This window comes from Syngnathus acus, chromosome 2 (assembly GCF_901709675.1).
Source record: "Syngnathus acus chromosome 2, fSynAcu1.2, whole genome shotgun sequence".
Classification (NCBI taxonomy): domain Eukaryota; kingdom Metazoa; phylum Chordata; class Actinopteri; order Syngnathiformes; family Syngnathidae; genus Syngnathus; species Syngnathus acus.
In genome coordinates, this window is record NC_051088.1 from 7929831 (window position 1) to 7952284 (window position 22454).

The 22454-nt window shown below is 39.7% G+C and overlaps 1 protein-coding gene across 2 annotated transcripts; it reads left to right on the plus strand.

Moving 5' to 3' along the window:
* Positions 1-640: 640 nt before the first annotated feature.
* nadka (NAD kinase a) lies at positions 641-19565 on the plus strand. Of its 2 annotated transcripts, XM_037245692.1 has the most exons (12): positions 641-775; positions 1394-1542; positions 4200-4283; positions 11797-11926; positions 12017-12125; positions 12653-12738; positions 12824-12926; positions 13006-13124; positions 14212-14311; positions 16534-16691; positions 17199-17281; positions 17534-19565. In XM_037245692.1, the coding sequence occupies exons 2-12, from the start codon at positions 1394-1396 to the stop codon at positions 17679-17681; spliced, it is 1269 nt and encodes a 422-aa protein (XP_037101587.1). In that variant the 5' UTR covers positions 641-775; the 3' UTR covers positions 17682-19565. The 2 variants fall into 2 exon arrangements, with proteins under 2 accessions (XP_037101587.1, XP_037101588.1); XM_037245693.1 differs by lacking the exons at positions 641-775; positions 1394-1542; positions 4200-4283 and adding an exon at positions 6438-6767.
* The last annotated feature ends 2889 nt before the right edge of the window (positions 19566-22454 follow it).

Sequence of the window (22454 nt, forward strand, 5' to 3'; positions counted from 1 at the left end):
TTAGAGTGGTTCCCACTGAAGCTAGAATGTTACGGGCAGGTTGGTTTTCCTTGTAATTATGTTCACGATAAATAAACAATTTCTTATTCACTGTTCTAGCCCTCTGGCTTGCGTCCTTATTTTTCCATTACTTGGTGATTTGTATCATCTGACCATGTTGACCGTGCATTGTCTTCAGATGTGTAACTGTGACACTTGATTGATTTTTGCTGCTCGGTTTCAAATATTTTTGTTCAAGTTCGAGAGTATAAATCACCTTTTCTACCTGCCTCATAACCCTGTTGAACCTGCTGACTTTGGATCTCGGTCGCCATCTGATGGATAGAGTGTGAAATGACTTGACCTGCGGCCGATTGAACCCAGTGCAAGTCCATGCACCAGTCACATGAACTCCTTGCTCAAGTTTAACGAGATCACGTCCCAAAAATGCCTGTTCAGTTTAGTAATGTTGGAGTTAATGAACAGTGACAAGTTTCCAATGTTTACAACAAAGCTCACATATTTAGGCTGAATTATAAAGATTGTGTGAATTATACAATTTACAATAAGGTGATTTACCTTTACCACATTTGGAGTTCATTTGAATTACCGACTGCGTCACGAATGTACGCTACCCGATTGGTCGGTGCCTACCCGGAAGTGGTGATTGTTGATAGTTGAAGTTAAGAGGGTGAATTGGTAATGACCATTGAGCGAGGGTCAAACTCTACGACGGTGAATTAAGATCCGCATTTGTGTCGCCGACTGGAACATCGTGAGGACAAGCTAAATTCAGGTAATAGAATGCAAGCTGTTAGGTTTTGCACTGTATGTCAACGGTATTTTGCAAAGTAGCTTCGTGGTAGCATTGTTAGCACTACGGCAGTTGGATCCGTCATCATTCAGTCACTTGTTGCTCATCGCTCAAATCTGAGTAGGTCTCATGATCAACATTAAGGCTTCACCCCCAAATTGCTTATTTATTCAAGCAATTAAATGTTTGAGCAGTGTCAAAGTATTTTAAGCAATATAACTAGCGTACGTCACAACAGAGCTGCCTAAGCCGCATTTACATAATGAAGTAGATCTGAAGATATATGTAACTTTGTTCATCCAGTTGTTCATCCTGCGACAGCGACATAATATAGTCCCTTCGTGTGGAACGACGTATTTTTTAAGCGTATGGCCATTTTTTTTCTTATTTTTGTTAAGCGCAAATCGCTAACCCAGCCAATGAAGTACCACAAAGCTGAACATATATTGCACCCTATGATAGCTCATTTTTGGTTGAGGTTTTGCAAATTATTGCGGTTTATTAGCGCTTTGGGGTACGTAATTGATGCTTCGATGAAAAGTTGACTCCATCTTTAAGTGTTAGACTATGAATGATGAATGTATCCCGTTGGATTTTGAGATGGACGGTGGAGATGAGGTGCGAGTGAAAGCGGCTCCTTACTGCTGGTCTGCGCGTGATGGAGGGAATATTACTGGGCGCCTGGCCCGGCGCAGCAAGAAGACCCGCAGCCTGAGCACTTCCTCAGCCACCAGCTCGTCTGAGTACAAGTAAGTCCCATTTCAAATGCCTTTACCATCACTCTAATTATTGGTGTGTTTTTAATACGGCGGAGAGTATGAGGGGGCGTGGTCAGGTTGAGGTTACAAACTGATGGCCGAGCATTGTCCCTCAGCATTTCCTGGTAAAGTGCAGAATTCATGGTTCCATCAATCGCAGCAAGTTGTTCAAGTCCCGAATAAGTCTAGCAGCCCCAGTAAATCACACTACCACCATGTTTAACAGTTGGTACGGATGTTCTGTTTCCAAAGTTTACAGCAGATCTAACGAGAAGCACACCCTCCAAAACCTTTTCTGTTTGTCTTTTGCGGGGAGGGGGATCAGAAGTCTGCACTTTTGGTCAGCAGTGTTTTTTACATTGGAACGCTAATCATGAACACTGATCTTTTCTGAGGCAAGAGAGGCCAGCAGTTCCTGTCTAGGGTCCCTTGTGACCTTGATGAATTGTCGCTGGTCGGGTCATTTTGTAGCAGGCCACTTCTGGGAAAGTTCAGCACGGTTCAATGTTTTTGTCCATTCATGTTTAATAGTTCTCACCTTTGTAAGCATTATAGGATATTTTGGCCAAATTTATTTCGTTGGATGATTCTATTTCAGTGGTTTCTTGATGGAACAGATATCAGGGTAATTAGGCTTGGGTGTGGTCAGTGACAAAAATAACAGCAGACTTTTATTTCATTAATATTCATTAAGAGGCAGGGCAAGTATTTTTTTCACACAGCAACTGGTCGTGCTGAATGTTTTGGGGTTTTCTTTAAACATTTAAAACCCTTGAGTTATCTTTGCCTGACATTTTCTAGAAGAAATCCTCATCAATAAAGTGTTTACTTGAGTTACCTTTGCGTGATATTTTCTAGAATAAATTCTCACCAATAAAGTGGGTAAAGTATGTAAAAAAAGGAAGAATTTAAAAATAAGGCAAGTGTACTATTTCATCGCCCTGGAGGGTGGCATCATGAGGAAAGAACATTATGTAGAAATATTGAAGCAACATCTCAAGACATTAGTCAGGAAGTTGAAACCTGACCGCATATGGGTCTTCCAAACTAAGACCTGAGGCATGCTGCCTACCTGGTTAGAAAGAATAACAAAGGCAACATTTTAGAGAGGCTATAAGGCAGCCTACAAACTTGGCTCAGTTACATCATTTCTGGGAGGGGGACGGACCCAAATTCCTGCCAACTTCCTAAGGGCTATGGTACCAAATACTAATTAAATGTATTTAAATTTCTAACTTTAAAGAGAGCCATGAAAAATGTGATTCTGTTATTATTCCAGCATGTAGAAAATCAAAATAATGTTGGTAATCTTATTGCATCTACAACAGGGATTTTAATCTGTCTGATTTCATATCAGACATTGAGGGGGGGAGCATGTGTTTTAAGTGTATGTAAATTTCTGCTTTCAAGACTGCCGTCCTCAGGTGAGATATTTAATGATGACGGAAGGGAGTGGTACAGATACACAATCAGAGCAGCAGCTTCACTGTCAGACCCTTTTTTGTCTTTCATTTGTGGTATTTTCAAAAACACAAGTGACTGAGCTCAATTGCATCACATTGCATAAATTCCCATGTAGTCATCGACATTTGTTCACCATCAATGTTGCAAAATCTATCCGGGTGTGCTTTAGCAACTGCAATGGGATTTTTCTGTGTAGGAAGTAAAATTGAAAGACATTGTTTTCCAATGTTGTCAACGTCCAGCTGAATTGTTCCATCTTTTACTGTATACTCGAATAACTTAATGTTGACATTCATTTTGTCAATATCCACCCCTTCTCAGTGACACTCATCTGTGGCATATGACATTATCGTGTTTTAGAAGCGTGTAGGTGTGTGTGTGTGTGTATATATATGTGTATGTGTGTGTGTGTATATATATATATATATATATATATGTATGTGTGTGTGTGTGTGTGAAAGAGTGTGTGTGAGATTAAAAAGAGTGTTTTGTTTTGGCCCAGAAACAAGTTTAGACCATGGACGGATATATATATATATATATATATGTGTGTGTGTGTGTATATATGTGTGTGTGTGTGTGTGTGTATATATGTATGTGTGTATATATGTATTGCTGCTTCGATGTATGTATGTATGTATGTATGTATGTATGTATGTATGTATGTGTGTGTATGTATATATCCTCATTCAACTCTTATTCTTCCCACCTTGTCAAAAATGTTGTAAAACAAAATATTTTGTAGACTATGCATTAAGCAAAAGTGAAATCTTTTGCTTCCTTTCAACCTTTTGGTTAAATATATTTTCGGTCATAAGATCTCAAAAAGAGTAGTGGCAAACTTAATTAACTCAAGCTGATTGAGCCAGTTTCCTCTTGGCTGAGTAATGTTATGCTAAGGAAATCCACTAGATATCACTGTATCTCAACTCAATTTATATATATAGCGCTTTTGTAGTTGCATGCTTCTTCAGCCCCCCATTGTGAAAGAACAAATAGGATTGTCTTTTGTGATGCAGCATTCACTTTGTCATTTTCATGTTTTTTTAATGCTTCTTTGACCTTCCATAAAAGACAGATAGCTTGTGCTTTCTTCCTGTAAAATACCGCAGGTCCAATCAAGTCTTTATATTTGATTCTTTCAAGATAATCGTATTGTCTGATGCTCTTTGTTTTCCCTTCAGGAGGACCCAGTCTCTACATGGACCAAGCCCTGTGACTACATTTGGCCCAAAGGCATGCATGCTACAGAATCCACACACAGTAATGTAAGTACAGCAGGGCATTATTCTAACATTTGAATTTAGCTGTCCTATCCTAACTATGAACCCTGTGACAACAGCAGACATAAGGCATGGCTGGTTGAGTTCAATCTCAGGGTTGATTGAATAATTGAGTATTTTTTTTAATTTACCTTCTACCGTTTGTGAATGTGGAAATGGTTGCGCCTGTTGCAGAGAAATTACAATATGCTGAAAATCCTTCTATGTCTTCCATGTAAATATTTGTTAATGCTACTGCTCAATTACGACAATACAAACTGTTTGTGTGGCAATTTTGGCTGTGACCGGTTCAAATTACAGCTTTAGTCTAGTTCTTTTTCTGGTCCAAGATTATGGCTATTTTCAGAAAAAAATGTTTTATTCTCAGAAGCTTACAAGAATAGATTTGTAGTATCCAACAATTCTTTTATAATAAATAATGTATGTAAAATTAGGTATTTTTAAATTATTTTTCAGTACAATGTTTTAAAATCGTTTTCATACTCAGTATTGCACCAGTCAAGCTCATGAAGCATTGTTCACTTCGCCAAACTGGAAATGATAAACCCTTGTTGACTCTCTACGGAAGGGGTGCGGTTGTGATACTGGCAATATTGTATGTCACCTCTTTATTATTTTCTGACCATCACTTTGTGCTCCAGCATTCATCTTGATTGCTTTCACCTCCTTCCCACACTCCTTGTTGACCCTACGAAAGGGCTGCGGTTGAGATTCTGGCAATTCTGCAGGTCACCTCTATTATTTTTTGACCATCACTTTGTGCTCCAGCAGTCATCTTGGTTCCTTTGATTTCCTGCCCACACCCTGAAGTGAATTTCAATAATGTGGCCATCATCAGTGGAATGAAATCTTTTGACTGCTTTGTTTCTTTTATCATTGTCTCTGCTTTATATGGAAGATAATGCCAAGTTCCACAGCGGTTGTGAGCATGACCTCACCTGTTTTCATACAAACCATTTGCAGGTGTATCGTCCTTTCTCCAGTACAATAGGCTCGCAAATATAACCCCCCCAAATCACCCTTCAAAATTTGTTTTTTTTGTCTCTACTCGTGTATATGCAATATAATGCTCCTCCAGTTAGCTGGTACCCATGCCCAAAAATTTAACGATTATCTTCTCATTACTTCGGCACTCATTTGCAAGATAACAGGTAGTCAGTGATTGATGCAACATGTTGATTCAGCCTTTCGCTTTTCCCCCCCTAGCTCTATGTATACGCCCATCTTGATTTTTTTTCATGATTTCTTTTAGGGGGGGACATTTATACTCTAGAAATTACGGTATTCAGAAATCCTATGTGACGGAATCAGTTTTAAAAAGATCTCCCACTTTGATTTTATTATTTTGAAACTTGATGTTGCACAATCTCGTGATGTAGAAAATGGTCCTCATTGTAACATTGCTCACAGCCAACGCCATCAGCAGGTCATGTAGCTGCAAGTTTGTGGTTTTGGAAATATTTAGTAATACCTCTTGTCTGTTCTTTGAAAAGTTTAAAGCCTTCAGCGGCAAATATAATTTACAACATGCGCAGACTTCTCAGTTATGGTCTGCTTCCACTATTGCGTTTCTACCGCACAAAAGCACGCACATGCCTTGACTGATGATTTCACCTGACCTACTTTGATGACAGCACGAAGCACATAACATTTGTTGTTTTTGTGGAGTGGTGACAAGCCATTTCCAACTCCATTTCATACCATGAATATCAAACATTTGTATAACATGAAAGGTACATTTAAATGTTACAAACAATGGTAAAGTGCAAAGTGGGCAAGTGCAATAATAAACTCCAAAAATACGTCATAAGGTCATTTCGTGTGATTTACTTCCTCCGGCCGGGAGGTGGTCTTAAACCTTTCCATCTTTAACTAGAGCATAAAGTAGAACCTATTGTCTCTTTGTTTCATTTGTTTTGAAACGCTCTTGCACACATTAGACCTGTCGGGAACTGTTCTTCCTGTTTGAAAGCGGCGTAGCATTACAGTGAATGAAGCGCTTCTGGGCAAAACCAGTCTTCAACTGAGCTCTGTTAAACACACCTGTTGAAAAAGAAATGAATGTAGGCAAGCCCTGCCCTGGAATGGGCGTGGCCAGCAGAGAGCTGAGTGGGCATGGCTGAGAGGAAGCTTAAAACAAGTGAGAAGTTTGATTCAGCAAGAGAATGCACTCGAAGGGTTTAGTGTTAAGTCCTCTCTGGGACAAATATAGCACTTGTGAGTCTAGCTCGTAAGGTTGTTTGCTGCGCCCTGCCCCCCGACACACCCCCTCTTCGCATACGCAGAGGCCCTCACAGTGGACAGAGGCTCATCTCTCGGCTTCAAGGATGTTTTTGCCGTTCTGAGAGATCCCCATTCCCCAGCTTTGTCTGTAGACGGAAGTGACTTCCAAGCGTGTCACATGTGTACAGCCAGGAAGGTGGTACTTCAGGAGTCAGCGGGCAGTAAGAAGAACAAAGTATGGAAATGGTAAGAGGACTATTTAAGCATCTTTGCTGTGTCAGTATATGCAGGCCGAGTGAAAGTGGTGAGTGAGGAATATCCAACTCGGTACGGTCTGGTTTTGGTTTCGCTTGCTGAAGCGGGGCGTGTATTGAGGTGTTCAATGAGGAGCTTGATGAATAGATCATAGGTTATCTCTGTTTGAGGTCCTGATATTTGAAATTGCGGCAGTTTACAGATGTCAGTGTTTGATTGGGGTTCAATGCAATCTGGCTGTTTTAAATCATGTGGAGGTTCACTACCAACAGTTGCTGCATTACATTTAAGGACTGGCATAATCATTTATCTGTGTTACTAATTGAAGACGAATTTGAATTTTGGGGTTTTGATCGCATCGTGACGCAATTGAAAATCAAGATGCACTAAGTAGTGGCAACAGCAGAGCCGCTGTTGATCCCGTCCGTCTCAAAAGGTTTGTGATAAAAGTAACGCGACTTTACCAATGTGATTTGTTGCATAGCATTTCATTTTTAATGATGAACCAATTATTGTGGAGAGTGGTGTGATCCATTCTTCCATCCATACGGTCCTTAAACTTTGCACCATAACTTTTTATATGCCACACATACAGTACATCATTATTTATATAGTGCTTTCACAACAGCTGTTGCTGTAACAAAGAGCTTTACAGAGCATACAGTATAACATAACACAACAAAATAAATCACAAACATTGATGATAATGATACAACTATAACACATATTCCTACCTATGCCTCGTTGTTTGAAGCAGTTAGAGATGAGACAATCAGTCTCATTTCACCAGTGGATCAGAGGTGTCATGACCACAGCGTGCATGACGTCACACAGGTCTGCTGCAAGTTTGAAAAGTAAACAATCAGCTGTAGTGTGTCCATTGATCCTGTATTGATTTTATCCACTTTTTTATTTTATTTTATCCAAATTGAATTCCGTTTCTCTTAACACATGCACCATGAGATTGCCAATGCACCGGAAATCTGTAATGCATGAACTCTGTTAATTATGGCAACTGCCAGTGGGCGCTAGAAGTATAGAGTGGACCATTAGAAACGCACGAGTTGGCATATTATTATCGCCGCCCCCCCTTTCTTTAAAAAAATATATTTTTCTCTCTATTTCACCCCCCTGCCTCATTGTTGCATTTCAATGGGTATCAATTATATGCAAGTATTCACTATTTCGAGGTCAACCCAGTCCATATCCCTCCCTGTGGATAGTGAGGGTACACTGTATAGCATAGGTGTCAAACTCAAGGCCCGGGACCCAAATATGGCCTGCCACATCATTTTATGTGGCCCGCGAAGACAAATTTTGCATCGACTTCATGTGTCAATACAAAAATTGCAAATTGTCTTCACTTTTTAGAGATATTGCTCAATTTCTATCACCATGCATCTTTTTAAAATACTTGAGCAGTTTTTACTTGTCTCTGATTTCAAAACTTATCAGTTTGTTGTGTAGCCTGTAGCCTACTGTATATCATGTATAGCAGTGGTCCCCAACCTTTTTTGCACCACGGACCGGTTACGTGTCAGAAATATTTTCACGGACCGGCCTTTATATAAATAAATATATTTATATATTTATTATTTAAATATTTATATATATAAATAGGATGAAATAAAATGATACGACTGGCATAAAAACAAATATAAACCACATAAAAATAAAACGTTGAATTAGTGGGAGCACCGAGCTCTTTTCTCAGAAATGAGCCGTTCCCATCTAGGCGTAATCGGAGACAATGACACCCGAAGTGGGTAAGGTTTGTCTTTAAATGCAGGATGCTTGGTCTCCATGTGCCGAAGCAGGTTTGAAGGCTTCATTGCCTCGTTAGCTAGCCTTTCGCCACATATGCGGAGTGCACTTGGCGCGTCAGAGTCACCTGTGGCGATAAATCCATATTTTAAGTAGGACTCCAGAAATGTTCTTTTAAATGCAGCTTTCCTTTTCTTAGAAGTCGTAGCCTCTTCTTCTTCAGTGTCCTCATTGGACGTTTTTCCCTTTCCGAAGAAGCTTTCCAAACTTCTCTGTTTCTTGCTCATTTTTGCTTGCCTCGCGGGCTTGACTGTGGTGACATGTCACGTGACCGAGACGAGCGCCCTGTGTCAAGAGTCCTTATTTTTCAGATGCACCGACAGATGTAATTGGGAGAGATTCGCCAAATTTTTTATATTTTTCAAAATAAATTCTTACTCATTTTTGCTAGCTTTGCGGGCTCAACTGGGGAAACATGTCACGTGACCGGGACGAGCGTCTTAACCTGAATGAATTGATCGTCAATGAAAAAAAAAAAAATATATATATATATATATATATATATACCGTAATTTTCGGACTATAAGTCGCGTTTTTTTTCATAGTTTGGGTGGGGGGGCGACTTATACTCAGGAGCGACTTATATACATATATATGTTTTTTTTCACTTTTTTGGGCATTTTATGGCTGGTGCGACTTATACTCCGGTGCGACTTATAGTCCGAAAATTACGGTATATATATATATATATATTTTTTTTTTTCCTGTGCGGCTTGGCGGCCCGGTACCAAGTGACCCACGGACCGGTACCGGTCCGCGGCCCGGTGGTTGGGGACCACTGATGTATAGCATTGACAGTCATGATGACCCTCCGAAGGAAACTATGATTATAATGCGGCCCGTGACAAAAAAGAGTTTGACACCCTTGCGCAATGTGGCAGAAGGTTAAAATGAGTACGAAATTTACTAATATTAAAAATATGAAATTAATATTTAAATGACATAAATAACTGCATTTTTTTATTGATTACTTATTTCCATTGGTCAATGAAGGGAAGTTGTGTAACTGCTACTGTATATCGTAATAAAGTTCCCCAACTCATGTTTTGTAGTTGTTAAACTTCTGCATTCGAAAGTACCTGCACCATCTTGGGGTGGAGAAGGAATCAGTTCTTCTTTTGAGGGAAAACAATATAAAAAAAAATCTTTCCCTGCAAAGTCCATGCTTAACATAAAATTAATATGAATCACCATTGACACATGATCAATATCAATAGAAAATGCCTCTGATAAAATTTTTGATATAAACTAAACAGAATCAGAACGCAAACCCATGTGAATGTTGTTGAATGGTGGCATTAAGAGTTTGTCACACTTAGATTATAAAAAATCTGGCTATTTAAGTTTTGAAATGGGTCGAATTGACCCTCAACCTGAATGAATTAAGAGAAACCATAGCTGTTAGAATCTTCTAAAGCATCCTGATTCATGACTAATACAGTTTGCACGCATGCCTTCCCACAGCTCTCATAATACTTTTTTAATTTTTTCTGTATTGAGCCCCAAGCCAACATTCTTTTCACACTTCACGTCGAGTTCACGTCGAAGTGAGGACGATTTGGGCTGGGTCTTTCATTGAAGGACCACTAAGCAAGTAAACACCAACAACTGCTGTAACCCCATTTTAAATACTGTATCTGAACAGAATTTAATGTATCCAAAAACAACATTATCCAGCAATCTGAGATTTTTCTTTTGTTTATCCATTTGTTCATCTGTTCATTTTTCGTTCTCCTTGTCTTTATTGGGGTCACGGGTGAGCTGGAGCCTGTCCCATTTGATTTTGGGTGTGAGCCAGGAATTGTCAGCACAGTCATAGCATATGTAAAATCAAAAAACAACCCTCTCATTGATTTTGCTAGTCAGGTTTAATTGGATATGAGCCCACCAGCTTCCACATGTGACTAGCCCAAATGTCACAGTGGCGTGCAGAAACTAATGTGCAACAGCTCAAATGGCCTTGAGCTAAGAAAAAAAGGCACGTGTTAGGTGAAAGTATGAGGTCTGTTTAATTTAAGCTTTCAAATGATAGTTAGAATATTAATCACACAAGGCCAAGTTGCTTGTTGACTTTGAGTTTGTGGAGGCCTTATTTCAGTTGCCCAAAATATTTGGCTTGATTTTCAGTGAATGTATATTTTTTTGATGCTCCTAGCAAAATCATAAACAAAACCAAGAATTCTTTCTTCATGTCCATTTGCATCATTGGCTGCTATGGCTATAAAAGTGTCCAAACCTATGTTGTGGCCCCCATCATCCGATGCCTCAATCCTGTTCAGAAACCTTTGGAGGATCCTCAAGCAAAGATGTTTGAGGTTGGGCGGAAAGAAATTCAAGCAGGTCTTGTCCAAATCACAAATAGTGTTTGGTCTTTTACATTTATTTTCCCAAATAATGCCTCTGCAAACTCAACAAATGACACACAATAGTTTTTTTAAATACTGTTTGCATTTGGAGGTTTGTTTAAAAACTTAAAATTTAGGCTGAGTACCATTTGCATACACTATAAAAAAAAATGGATAAAAAAAACGGATGTTGATCCATCCATCCATCTTCTTCTTCCACTTATCCGGGGTTGAGTCGCGGGGGCAGGAGCTTTAGGAGGGACCCCCAGACTTCCCTCTCCCCAGTCACTTCGTCCAGCGCATCCCAAGGCGTTCCCAGGCCAGCTGAGACATACTCTCTCCAGCGTATCCTGGGTCATCCATGGGGTCTCCTGCCGGTGGGACATGCCCGGCCCGGCGTCCAGGAGGCATCCTGGTGAGATGCCCGAGCCACCTCATCTGGCTCCTCTCAACGTGGAGGAACAGCGGCTCTAAAACTGAAAAAACATTTGCATAATAATTTGAAACGTGGTGTTCCCACAGATCTTTTTTCCAACATTTTATCCCAAAATTGTAATAAAAAATGAATTCCTATTTGCTTTGTGTAATCATCTTCTTTCTAATTCATATGCTGTCACTATGCCCTGTCTTTGGTTGTGTCATGCCCAAAATATCTGTCAATCGCTGTCAAGAGTTTGCAAAAGGGTGAAGCCCAGCAGACGGTGCATGAGATTCTACTGCAGACCTTAAGCCTAATAGGATCGCGGCCACACACTGCTGTTTGCATACGCTTCAGCTCCTTAAGAGGCCTTACATCAGCCTAAGAGGCCAGGCTCATGTGTTGTTAAAGGTTTTGTTTACATGTTTACCAGGCACATTCAAGATCCCGCCACCCAACGGCTGACTTGGAACACGCCCCCCAAGAGTGTCCTCGTCATCAAGAAGATCCGAGACGCGTCCCTGCTTCAGCCTTTCAAGGAGCTCTGCATATTCCTCACTGAGGTGTGGCAGAGAGGTGGATGCTGAACAGTTGGCACTGGTGTTATGCACATGTTAAATGGCTCCTCTTGTGTCTCTGTTTTTGTGTTTTAGGTTAAAAACATGGTTGTTTATGTAGAACAGAAAGTTTTGGACGACCCAGCTATTTCTGGCGATGACAACTTTAAGACCCTTACAAAGAATTTCTGCACTTTCAGAGAAGGTATGAAGACCTTAAACAACTCTTAAATAATGGAGCGAGCCACAATTTTTCATCAGCGTTGCTGGGTGGCCACATAGCACCATGCACTTCCAAACCTAAAGATGTATAATGAAAAGACATTTTTAATAAGGACAAAATATGTGTGTCTTTTGTTTTACCAATATACAGAAGGATATTATATTATTATGCTTACATATTGTACTTATTATATATGTATACTTATTATACTTATATAACAGTCCCATGCACTTCAAAGGAAAAGTCAACCAGCAATAACTAATATCAACTTCATAATTCTGATACATTTTTATGCATAAAACAATTTTCCATTTTGTTGCGGAGACACCACCCTTAATACATTTTTAAAATGTTCAAGCGTGTAATATTAATTGAGCTATCACACTGCATGGATCACCTGTTTTGTATATGTTACCGTGTGTGTGCGCGTGTGTGCGTGCGTGCGTGCGTGCGTGCGTGCGTGCGTGAGTGCGCGTCACTTATTAATAGTGTACCTTTGTGTTTCATAGAGCTTGACGACATCTCCAACCGTGTGGACTTCATCATCTGTCTTGGTGGAGACGGAACTTTGCTCTACGCGTCTTCGCTTTTTCAGGTACATGTCTTACTGTGTGTATTATCACAATCAGTTTTGTGAAGCCCAACTCTTCAATCTTTTATGCATTATCATCGCCATGCAGGAGAGCGTTCCACCAGTGATGGCCTTCCATCTGGGCTCTCTTGGCTTCCTGACACCTTTCAAGTTTGACACCTATCAATCTCAGGTCACTCAAATTATTGAAGGTATCATATGCTGCTCCAACAAACAGCTTTAGAAACAGGCTGAAAAACACTGTCATTTCTAAAATAAGCACTGTTTTAGGTAATGCAGCCATAGTGCTACGAAGTCGCTTGAAAGTGCGCGTGCACCGGGAGAGGGACAAGGGTGTTATTCTGACCAATGGCGAGACGGACCTTGGCCGCAAAACCACAAACTATCAGGTAATGTCAGCACTGCTCATTGCACACCGCTCTTCTGCACAACCATAGACACGATACATTACAAGCTCAAATCCAACTGGTTTACATACCTGGAATCCAAAGCTGCTAGAGCAGTTCTTCCCCTTCGTAACATCGAGTCAACTCTTTGCGTGACACCTGTCCGTTTGAGTTGAGCAGCTCAACATTATCAACCAGCAGGTATGTTTGGTTTGATTTAAAACCATACCAAGCAAGAGTAATAAGTAATCTCAGATGTGCTTCCTTGAGAGTGATCGGAAAATTATCTGCTACAGGGAGTATTGACTGATAGAGTCATCCAAAACAGTTTACAACATGATCCGATCAGATTTGACAGACGGTTGTGTGATGGGAGTTATGTTTATTTTTAATTTATTTCCATTGACAATTATTATGTTCATTTTGTCTTTAATTACATTCCATTCAATTTTTTTCCACTGCACCTTGCCTGCAGTACTTAGTTTACTGTAGCTGAACTTGCTGTTCAGGCTTTTCCATTAACAAAAGCACATTACGCCTTAAGGTATTTTTTGTGTTCCAAATGCATCAGTCTGATGCCGGAAGGCTAACGTTAAGCATGAAAACAGACAATTAAAAAAATGAAATGCGTGCACATCCTGACTTTATCTTATCCCAGGTGTGAGGTATGGTATACGAGCCACACAGCCCGCACCCTATTCTGTAATTCGGCCCGCATTTTCAAGAATCCAGTAGTAATTGTTTCAGTTTTTTTTTTTTTTAGCAGTTATATTCAATGATTTATTGAAATTATTCATGAATATGGGAATCTCCATTTTGCTGCAAGGGTCTGTTTTCTTGCTGTCCCCAGTCTACCCCATAAATGTGTTGTTGTAGTTTCCCACATCACCGTTTACTTTTTCTAAGTGGAAAGCTAATGAGCAGAGCTGAGTTGCAGTGGAAGTGTGACTTTTGAAATAAATCCACATGTTGTGGCAGCCTCACCAAAAGTCATTTTGAGCTAGTAGACGCTGACATTTTGAGCTAGTAGACACTGACATGAGGTACAGATGTGAAATATCATGGCACGCTGTCCCTCTACATGTTTGAGGTGTTGAATGAGGTGGTAGTGGACAGAGGCCCCTCCTCCTACCTCTCCAACGTGGACCTTTTCCTGGATGGCCACCTTATCACCACCGTGCAGGGAGATGGTGAGCAAGCACATAATTTGTCTCCCACACAGAATTTGGCCTTTGTTCATACCTCTTCACTTATGTTAGACTTAACAAGGATGTGTGTTTTCGTGACGCTGTAAAGTCTGCTCAATGTACTTTTTATCTTGAGACACCGGTATTTCAAAACATTTCCGAGCTACAACACGGTGCAATGACACATTTCATCATCCCTAAAGTCTGTATAAACTTCATTTCACATCTCAAATATCACTGTGTTTGTCCGCTATATGATATATTTAACTGAAATTGCTGATCCAAACAACCAATGATTAAAAGGAAAATCTTGAAAAATATTTGGGGTGCCCAAACTTTTGCATACGAATGTAAATGACTCTTCATCAAACATCAATAATCACATAATCAAAAGACAACACTACTATGTGTAAAACCCTGCAAAGAAGTAGTAATTGTTATTTTTAGGTTAGACTCAAATAGAAAAAGTATTGAATTAATTAGAGGAATTTTAATGTGGAGGACTGACAGGGCCACAATTAAAAATAAATAAATTGGCCACTAAAAGTTTAGTTAAATATATCATTAATTAAACAAATGTTTCATTTATTAGTAATTAAATAGGGAATAAAACAAGTCAATGTGTCATTATTAAATTAGCATTGATTGTATGTACGAATATGTATATATTTAATTATTTCTCTGTTTAATTAATTATGATCATGGTCCTGTGTTGCAATATTTCATGAATTAATTTTATTTGTCAAACACATCCATCAAAGTTTGATGGGCAAGTGGTAACACCTGATTTGTTGCTGACACGCTTGGTGCCATCATTCCCTTCGACATTGGTTTGAATACCGAAACAAAACAACTAAAGACAAGTTTGGATCACTATCAAGGTGGCACATGTGATCCTGGTCCTTTTGTGGCGTTACGTTCAACTGGCTTCCAGATTCACTCGCTCCCAATTTTAGATGTGGCAAAGTCAATCCAGTAATTTTGTATTTCCTGTCTATAGATTTGTCACACGCTATCTGTCAAAATTCTTCAACTGCTCAATAGGTCAATTATTCAATAAACAAACAAAACTTCCTCTACAACTTCAGTCTAGCTGCAAGAAATTGTAAATATAGTAAAAAAATAAACCATAATAGCGGAGCGGGATTTGAAACCATAACCCTAAGAAATAAACACCTTCAGCTCAGCAGCATTGCCACTACGCTGTAGGAAGCTCAAATCAAGAAGTGCAAATATGTTCTTGTAAAGTTCCCCAGCAAAGGCACGTTAATTGTTCAACATATACGTGTCAACCATGTAAACTGGCTTCTCGTCACAATCACGTTGTTTTAAAGGTCACACCTGACACACCCTTGGACTCATAAGCGCCGAAATCAATGATAACAAGAACAAGTTTGCATATATGTATGTAATAAAAAAATGATGTCAAACAGAAGCATTAACATGTTGAAGCAAAATTGTAATCTGCTCTGAGAACGACTAAACGCATAACCGCTATACGCATGTCGGTCTGATCGCATTGCTTCTGACTTATTCATAATCACACAAAAAAACACGTGGACTCGTCAACATGGTAAACATCACGTCACAACTATGCTTCCAGCCGGGTGACAGCTCGTACACATACACTGACAGACCATTGCAATCTTTGCAAAATTGTTGACGAATGAAAATATATATGTTGCTGAAGTGATGTTTGTCAAGTCGATTAGTCCATTTGCTGCTCCATGTCATTAGGAATGAGTTGAAAATGCAATCAGACGGACAAACAGCGATGCATGGAGCCGATTACAAAATTGCTTCAAACAGGTTAATGCGTCTGACATGCAGTCGTTTTACAAGTCACGTAAAGCATGTAGGTAGTCATGTTTTCAATTCAATCCATTTTGGATGATAGGTTTTCGTGGGGGTTGGATGCCTGCACTTAGATCTTTGTTGATTTCCCTCCAAAGAGTGGTTAACGTATGTTTCAAGTGTGTGTGTGAGGGGTAAAGTATATAATGTGGCTGTTGTGTCTATAATGTAAACAGTAAATAGGGTTTTTTGTAAATGGATATCAAAGTAGTAAAAAGAAACTATCACCAGTTCTTAAAAATTAACTTCTGCATTGCGAAGTCTCCTAATAGTCATGTTTGACTAAATGAAAGCTTTTATTTGATCAAAGTGGCTCAACAAAGTCTTAAATTAGTCTTGAACCTGCAATGCTACATTTCTTGTTCCCATAGGCGTGATCGTGTCCACGCCTACGGGCAGTACAGCGTATGCCGTGGCTGCGGGGGCCTCCATGATTCACCCCAACGTGCCAGCTATTATGATCACGCCCATCTGCCCGCACTCCCTTTCTTTCAGACCCATCGTGGTGCCTGCCGGAGTGGAGTTGAAAGTACGTGCACAATTGACTCAAGCCATTTGCGAGATTTTTTTAAGTGGACATGAGCATACGCAATACAACTTGCTAGCCAAAGTATAGTTACGTCCACTAAATTTGGTCAAATAAAATACATATTAGATTAAATAATGGGTTAATAGAGATATTGTAAACTGTAGGTTCAAGTGTTTCTTTAAAAAAAAAAAAGCAAAATTTGACATATGCCACTCATTAAATGTTTTAGGTAATTGTTTGAATCTTTACAATTTAATCAATTCTAGATTTTAAAATGTGCATAAGTTCTTTCATTTTTAGATAAACAATTTTTACATTTTTTTTTTTTTGCATCTTTGAATGGTTTGGCCTTTTTAGAAATCAAACATGGCCCAAACACACTGTACAAGTGTGCCAATCCCTGATCTAAAATATGCATGACTAAACAATTAAAAACATAATGTCTCCTCTTATGTGACAAACAAATGTATGCGCTTAATTTTTCATGTGACGTGTGTCATTTCCTAGATAATGCTGTCACATGATGCCAGAAACACGGCATGGGTGTCGTTCGACGGGAGACGGCGACAGGAGGTCTGTCACGGAGACAGGTGGGTCCGTGTACCGACACCATTTGGAATTGGAAGTGGAACTAGCTTTGCACTCAAATGCGCTGATTTGCATAATCCAATCTGAACATTCAAAGAATGGCACCTCTTCTTTTGTGTAACTCCCACAATGTCAATTAACTGCTTTGACTTGTTGCATAATCATTGTACAAATTCACAGTGTTGCTTCACAAGGAAGTCTGGCAGTCTCATGTGACCTCGGAATCTCTTTCTTTGTTTTTCTCGTTGCTCCAGTATTGCCATCACAACTTCCTGCTTCCCCGTTCCTTGTATCTGCTTCCGCAACCCGGTCAACGACTGGTTCGAGAGCCTGGCCCAGTGTTTGCACTGGAACGTGAGAAAGAAGCAGAACTACCTCAGCTCAGAAGACGATGAGTTCTGAGACTCCGACTTTTTGTTGTAACGTCACCTTGCTCTCTTAAACGTTCCCCTTTTTTAAACGGTAGTAGGTCTTGAGCATTATTGAAAAACTTCTTACTGTAAGACCAGCACCAGTTCTGTATCGTATTAGAATGGGAAGACAGATGTTTGATAAATGCAAAGATGTTCCATTCTAAAGATGTAAGAATGGACTTGAATCGCTGACCTTTGGCACGGGACCATCCTTTTTTCTTTGTCCTCCCAAGGCGCCAAATCAAGATTCTGGGATGTTCTTGTGCTAATATGCACAACCTCAAAGGTTATTATTATGATACCACTAAGAACGGGTGTTTTTTTTTTTTTAACCTACTACTTGGTTAGAAACTATACGTTTTCTTTCAAGGTGAGGGTGTTGCACCTTCATGGCCAAATCTCTTGTTTATATCGTTCATGTGTGAGACAATATTGCACACAGTGCCTTACACTAATGATTAATGGTGGAAAATGTGAAAACAATACTTCTCCATTTTTATATCATGGGTATTTTTGCGGGGGTAACAAAACGACAACAAAAACAATCATACCAATGTATTTTGACAGTAGCCAACCACAATTGTAGTTGCAGCCTATTTTATATGATAAATTCAATTTGTTTGTTTAGACCTGTAAGCCATAGTGAAAGCATCTGTTTGGCCGAACCCAAGATACTTTCTCTTGTCAGCATGGCAACATTCCGCGTGACTGTTAGTTTAGAATGAAAAGACAAGCAGAGGACCAATTGAGCTCTTAAACTCAAAAGTACATACTGGATATATGTGCCGCTTTAATAAGATGTATTTTGTAACATGTTTTTCATTAACCCGTTTACACTGTATCAAAGGGGGAAATAAATCTGGTACGTTTTTTTTTTGAACTTCTTTTTCAATCTGGTATAGGAAAAAGGATAGATGTTTTTGTCTACACTTTTCCAAAGGTAGTTCAGATGAAGGAAAACAAGGTTAATTTTTAGCAATTCAGGGTGCAAAAAACACCTGAAAAGTCTTTTGGCCTCAAAGATTGCACAGCACAGGACTGCTAGTCTGTTACTCTTGTTTCTATTAATAAATGTGAAGAGTGTGACTTCTTGTTGAGATATTCAGGTTCTCAACTCACCTCTTCCTATCCATGTTTGGGACAATACTGTGTCTAAAATGGCGACCGGCTTTAGCAAACCCCAATCTTCTGGTCAAAATAATTCACCCAATCTGCTCAAAATCCACGCTTACCTTGCGAGTGGGTTAGGAAAAAAGCTCAACATCTTTTTGGGTGTGTATTCTTTTTTAAATTGGCAATAATGAAATGGTCGCTAAAACAACAAGTGCCATTTCTGCATGTGTAAAGTAACAGCATTTAAGTAAGAGCAATGTCAGAATTTGTAAAAGATAACTTTTAACGTGAATACCAAGTTTGTATGTGGTTTGTGTTAGGACGGTGATTTACCGAGTTAGAAGAATTAATATACAACACAATTGCTCTTCAATTGTTTACATTTTTTTAATGATCACTTCTTCCACATTCCTAGGAAGTCACAATGCTTCATATGTTGAACTCCTTAGCGGGCAACCTGGTCTCAGAAGGAGGTGTCAGTTGTCCACCTGAAACCATAATGAGCCTATACAGACCTTGTTTAAAAAATAAATAAATAAATACATTTTGAATATTCTTTGGCCAAGACAACATTAAACTGATCTGGATCATTCATCCAACTTAGGCTATAGGGAAGTGTATAAGTCCAGTCAGTAATTATCGATAAACATGTCCAGGACGACACACCTGGTTAAACCAGCGTAGTGAATTGAAGTCTCCTCAAAACCTCCCTCAAGGAAGGAATGTATGCAGGCTTGTCAATTAAAAAAGGTGTGTGCTCCTCATGTTTCCAGGAAGTGTTTGGGTTTTCTTTTTCTTTTTTTTCTAGTGAGGGTTTAGTTGCACAAATTGCATTCCTTTGTTAGGTGTGACTTATGTGGGAATGCTCCTCAATGAGGAGCTGTGAGCAGTAACATAGCTGGTAATAAATCATCTATCTGTGTGAACACCATGATTAAAACCATAAAAAGAAAAATCCCCAATGTACTCTTGGCCTACATTCTGAAAAATTCTGATGTGTATCGACTGGATCACTACACAGACATGCTTAAGGAATTTCATCTCCGTACAAATCCAAGAGTGGAGGCGACTGGATCGCAATTACTGAGTATTCCCCACTTCACAGTACCAATTACTACTTTCCTCTTTGCTATTGCATCCATTTTTGACTCAGTGGCACAGTTTTTTTATTTTTTTTAAATACATATTGCCCAGTCTCTATCTTGAGCACTTACTGTACATTATGTTGAGCAGCAAGCCGGGCATTTCCTCTCCATTAATTTGAAGTTAACCCCCCAGTTTTCCCAAAATAACACAATTGGGCAGTTTTGTTGTTCAGTTCTTTGTTGGAGAACAGCAAGTTGTAAAATGTACACTGAGCAGTTAGATATGTATTTTCAAAAGTTTAGTGAAGGTTAAATTGAGTTCACTTGCAAAGGTTATAGTGCATTTTTATGTTTATTGTAAAATTTCACGAAAAGCCCAAATTTTTGAGCAATATTATTATAATTATTGCAGTCCCTGGGCCTGCAGGTCTAACAGAAGCCGCACGCACAGAACATCATTTTGTCAAGCGGAAAAGGTCGTGAAATGGTCACACACACCTACAGTGAAGTAGTTGAAGATTTTAAATCTAGAAAAGGTTTCATGTAGTGGCATCCAACAGATGACCCTAACCTGAAAAGCGATTCTTATCATCAAACTGTCAAACCCTTGACAAGAGAATATAGACACCTTGAGTAACTTGCATGTCAAGTTTTTGGCTCACGCATAGTTGAAATGCTCACTTTGACAAAAACAAACTCATGGAACGATGGCAACTTCCTGTTTACGTGTTCGGAGTTCTCAATGTGTCTGTGCAGAACATCCATCCATCCATTTTCCGAACCGCTTAGTCCCCACGGGGGTCACGGGAGCGCTGGAGCCTATCCCAGCCGTCATCGGGCAGTAGGCGGGGGACACCCTGAACCGGTTGCCAGCCAATCGCAGGGCACACAGAGACAAACAACCATTCGCACTCATACCTAGGGACAATTTGGAGTCTTCAATCGGCCTACCAAGCATGTTTTTGGGATGTAGGAGGAAACCGGAGTGCCCGGAGAAAACCCACGCGGGCCCGGGGAGAACATGCAAACTCCACACAGGGAGTGCCGGAGGTGGAATCGAATCCGCACCCTCCTAACTGTGAGGCGGACGTGCTACCCAGTGCGCCACCGAGCCGCCCTGTGCAGAACATGTTAAATCAACAGCCTTCCATCCATTTCACACTAACTCCATGACGGTCACGAGTGAACTGGGTCCTGTTCCTCCTGACTGACTTACATTATTTTTGTTTTATTTAAGCTTACGAAGGAGTTGTTCCTTTTCTGTCAAAAACAATTGCTGCCTTCAACAAACACCACCTTCAATACCTCTGACACCATAGAAATTGTATCAATATGCAAAATAAATAGTTGAGGGCCCAACATTGATGCTGATTCTGTCCGTACAGAAACATAACAACTGGCATATTCTTCTATAAATATATATTGCATTCCGATTTTGCTGATGCCATGACAGAGATGATTATTGACCCCATTATTGAATCAATGGTGGACCCTTCATTCGGCTCATCGTTCCACCTTGAGAGACTGCGATTGTGCTTTTTTGCCTGTAGATGGCAATGTTTTCCACAATTTTGCATAGGTAAAGCCTTTCTCATCCGTTAATCTACCTTTGAAAGATGAGACGCTTTTATGAAAAATCAAATTCTTAAAAAATATATATATGAATATATAAAAAGTTGGGTGGTAGTTTAAAAGTTTCACCACTGTTTGACCTTTTTTTCCCCTAGATTACATCTGCTAAATTCCTTGTTTTTTTTATTCGCCAAATAAAACATAAAAATCAGACATTTGGTTAGCTGCTTTATATGACAATATGTGTAGGTACACCTCATGGACACTTCAATAGGTACACTACACGAGGTAAAAAAAAAAAGAATAAATAAATAAAGGGTTCATTGCACAATAAAAGCACATTTATGTACATTCTCACATCTAGGATCGAACCAAGTTCTTGCCGAGCAAGTGCCCGTGCTATTATCCAGTAGGCTATTTCGACCTGGAATCGTGTGGTCGTCTGCAATGTTTTGTACTCGTGATGTGCATTCCAGTAAAGTGAACTGAATCTTTAGAATCGGTTCACTCAAAATATTTGTTCAAAAGAATCGTTGACCGAATCGTTCACTACACTTTCTTATTTATTTATTCTTTTTTCTTTTTTTTACCTCGTGTAGTGTACCTATTGTAGTGTCCACGAGGTGTACCTAATCACAGGCTACTTCAATAGGGAAAAAGCTTAAGTGAAAAGTGCCGCACCCGCCCTCACCCCCACCTCCTGATTGGCTGTTTGATCTGTGACATCACTTGGACACTCCATTAGGTACATCGCCATTTTCAAGTGTACCTAATAACAGGCCACTTTATTAGGGAAATATCATGGTCAAAGGTCACAGGTGTCAAGCTCTAGTCCTTGGGGCCGCATTCCAACATGTTTTCCAAGATTCCCTCGTTAAGTGCACCTGCGTGAAAAGATTTTGGTCATTTTCACGTTCTGCAGGAGCTAAAACTTTTCACGCAGGTGCACTAAACGAGGGAATCACACGGACACTCCATTAGATACATCGCCA

Coding starts and splice junctions, on each gene's coding strand:
- nadka (XM_037245692.1), top strand. CDS start 1,394: ATGGACGGTGGAGATGAGGTGCGAGTGAAAGCGGCTCCTTACTGCTGG. Junction 1,543..4,199: donor ACCAGCTCGTCTGAGTACAA/GTAAGTCCCATT, acceptor TTTTCCCTTCAG/GAGGACCCAGTCTCTACATG. Junction 12,126..12,652: donor TTTCTGCACTTTCAGAGAAG/GTATGAAGACCT, acceptor TGTGTTTCATAG/AGCTTGACGACATCTCCAAC.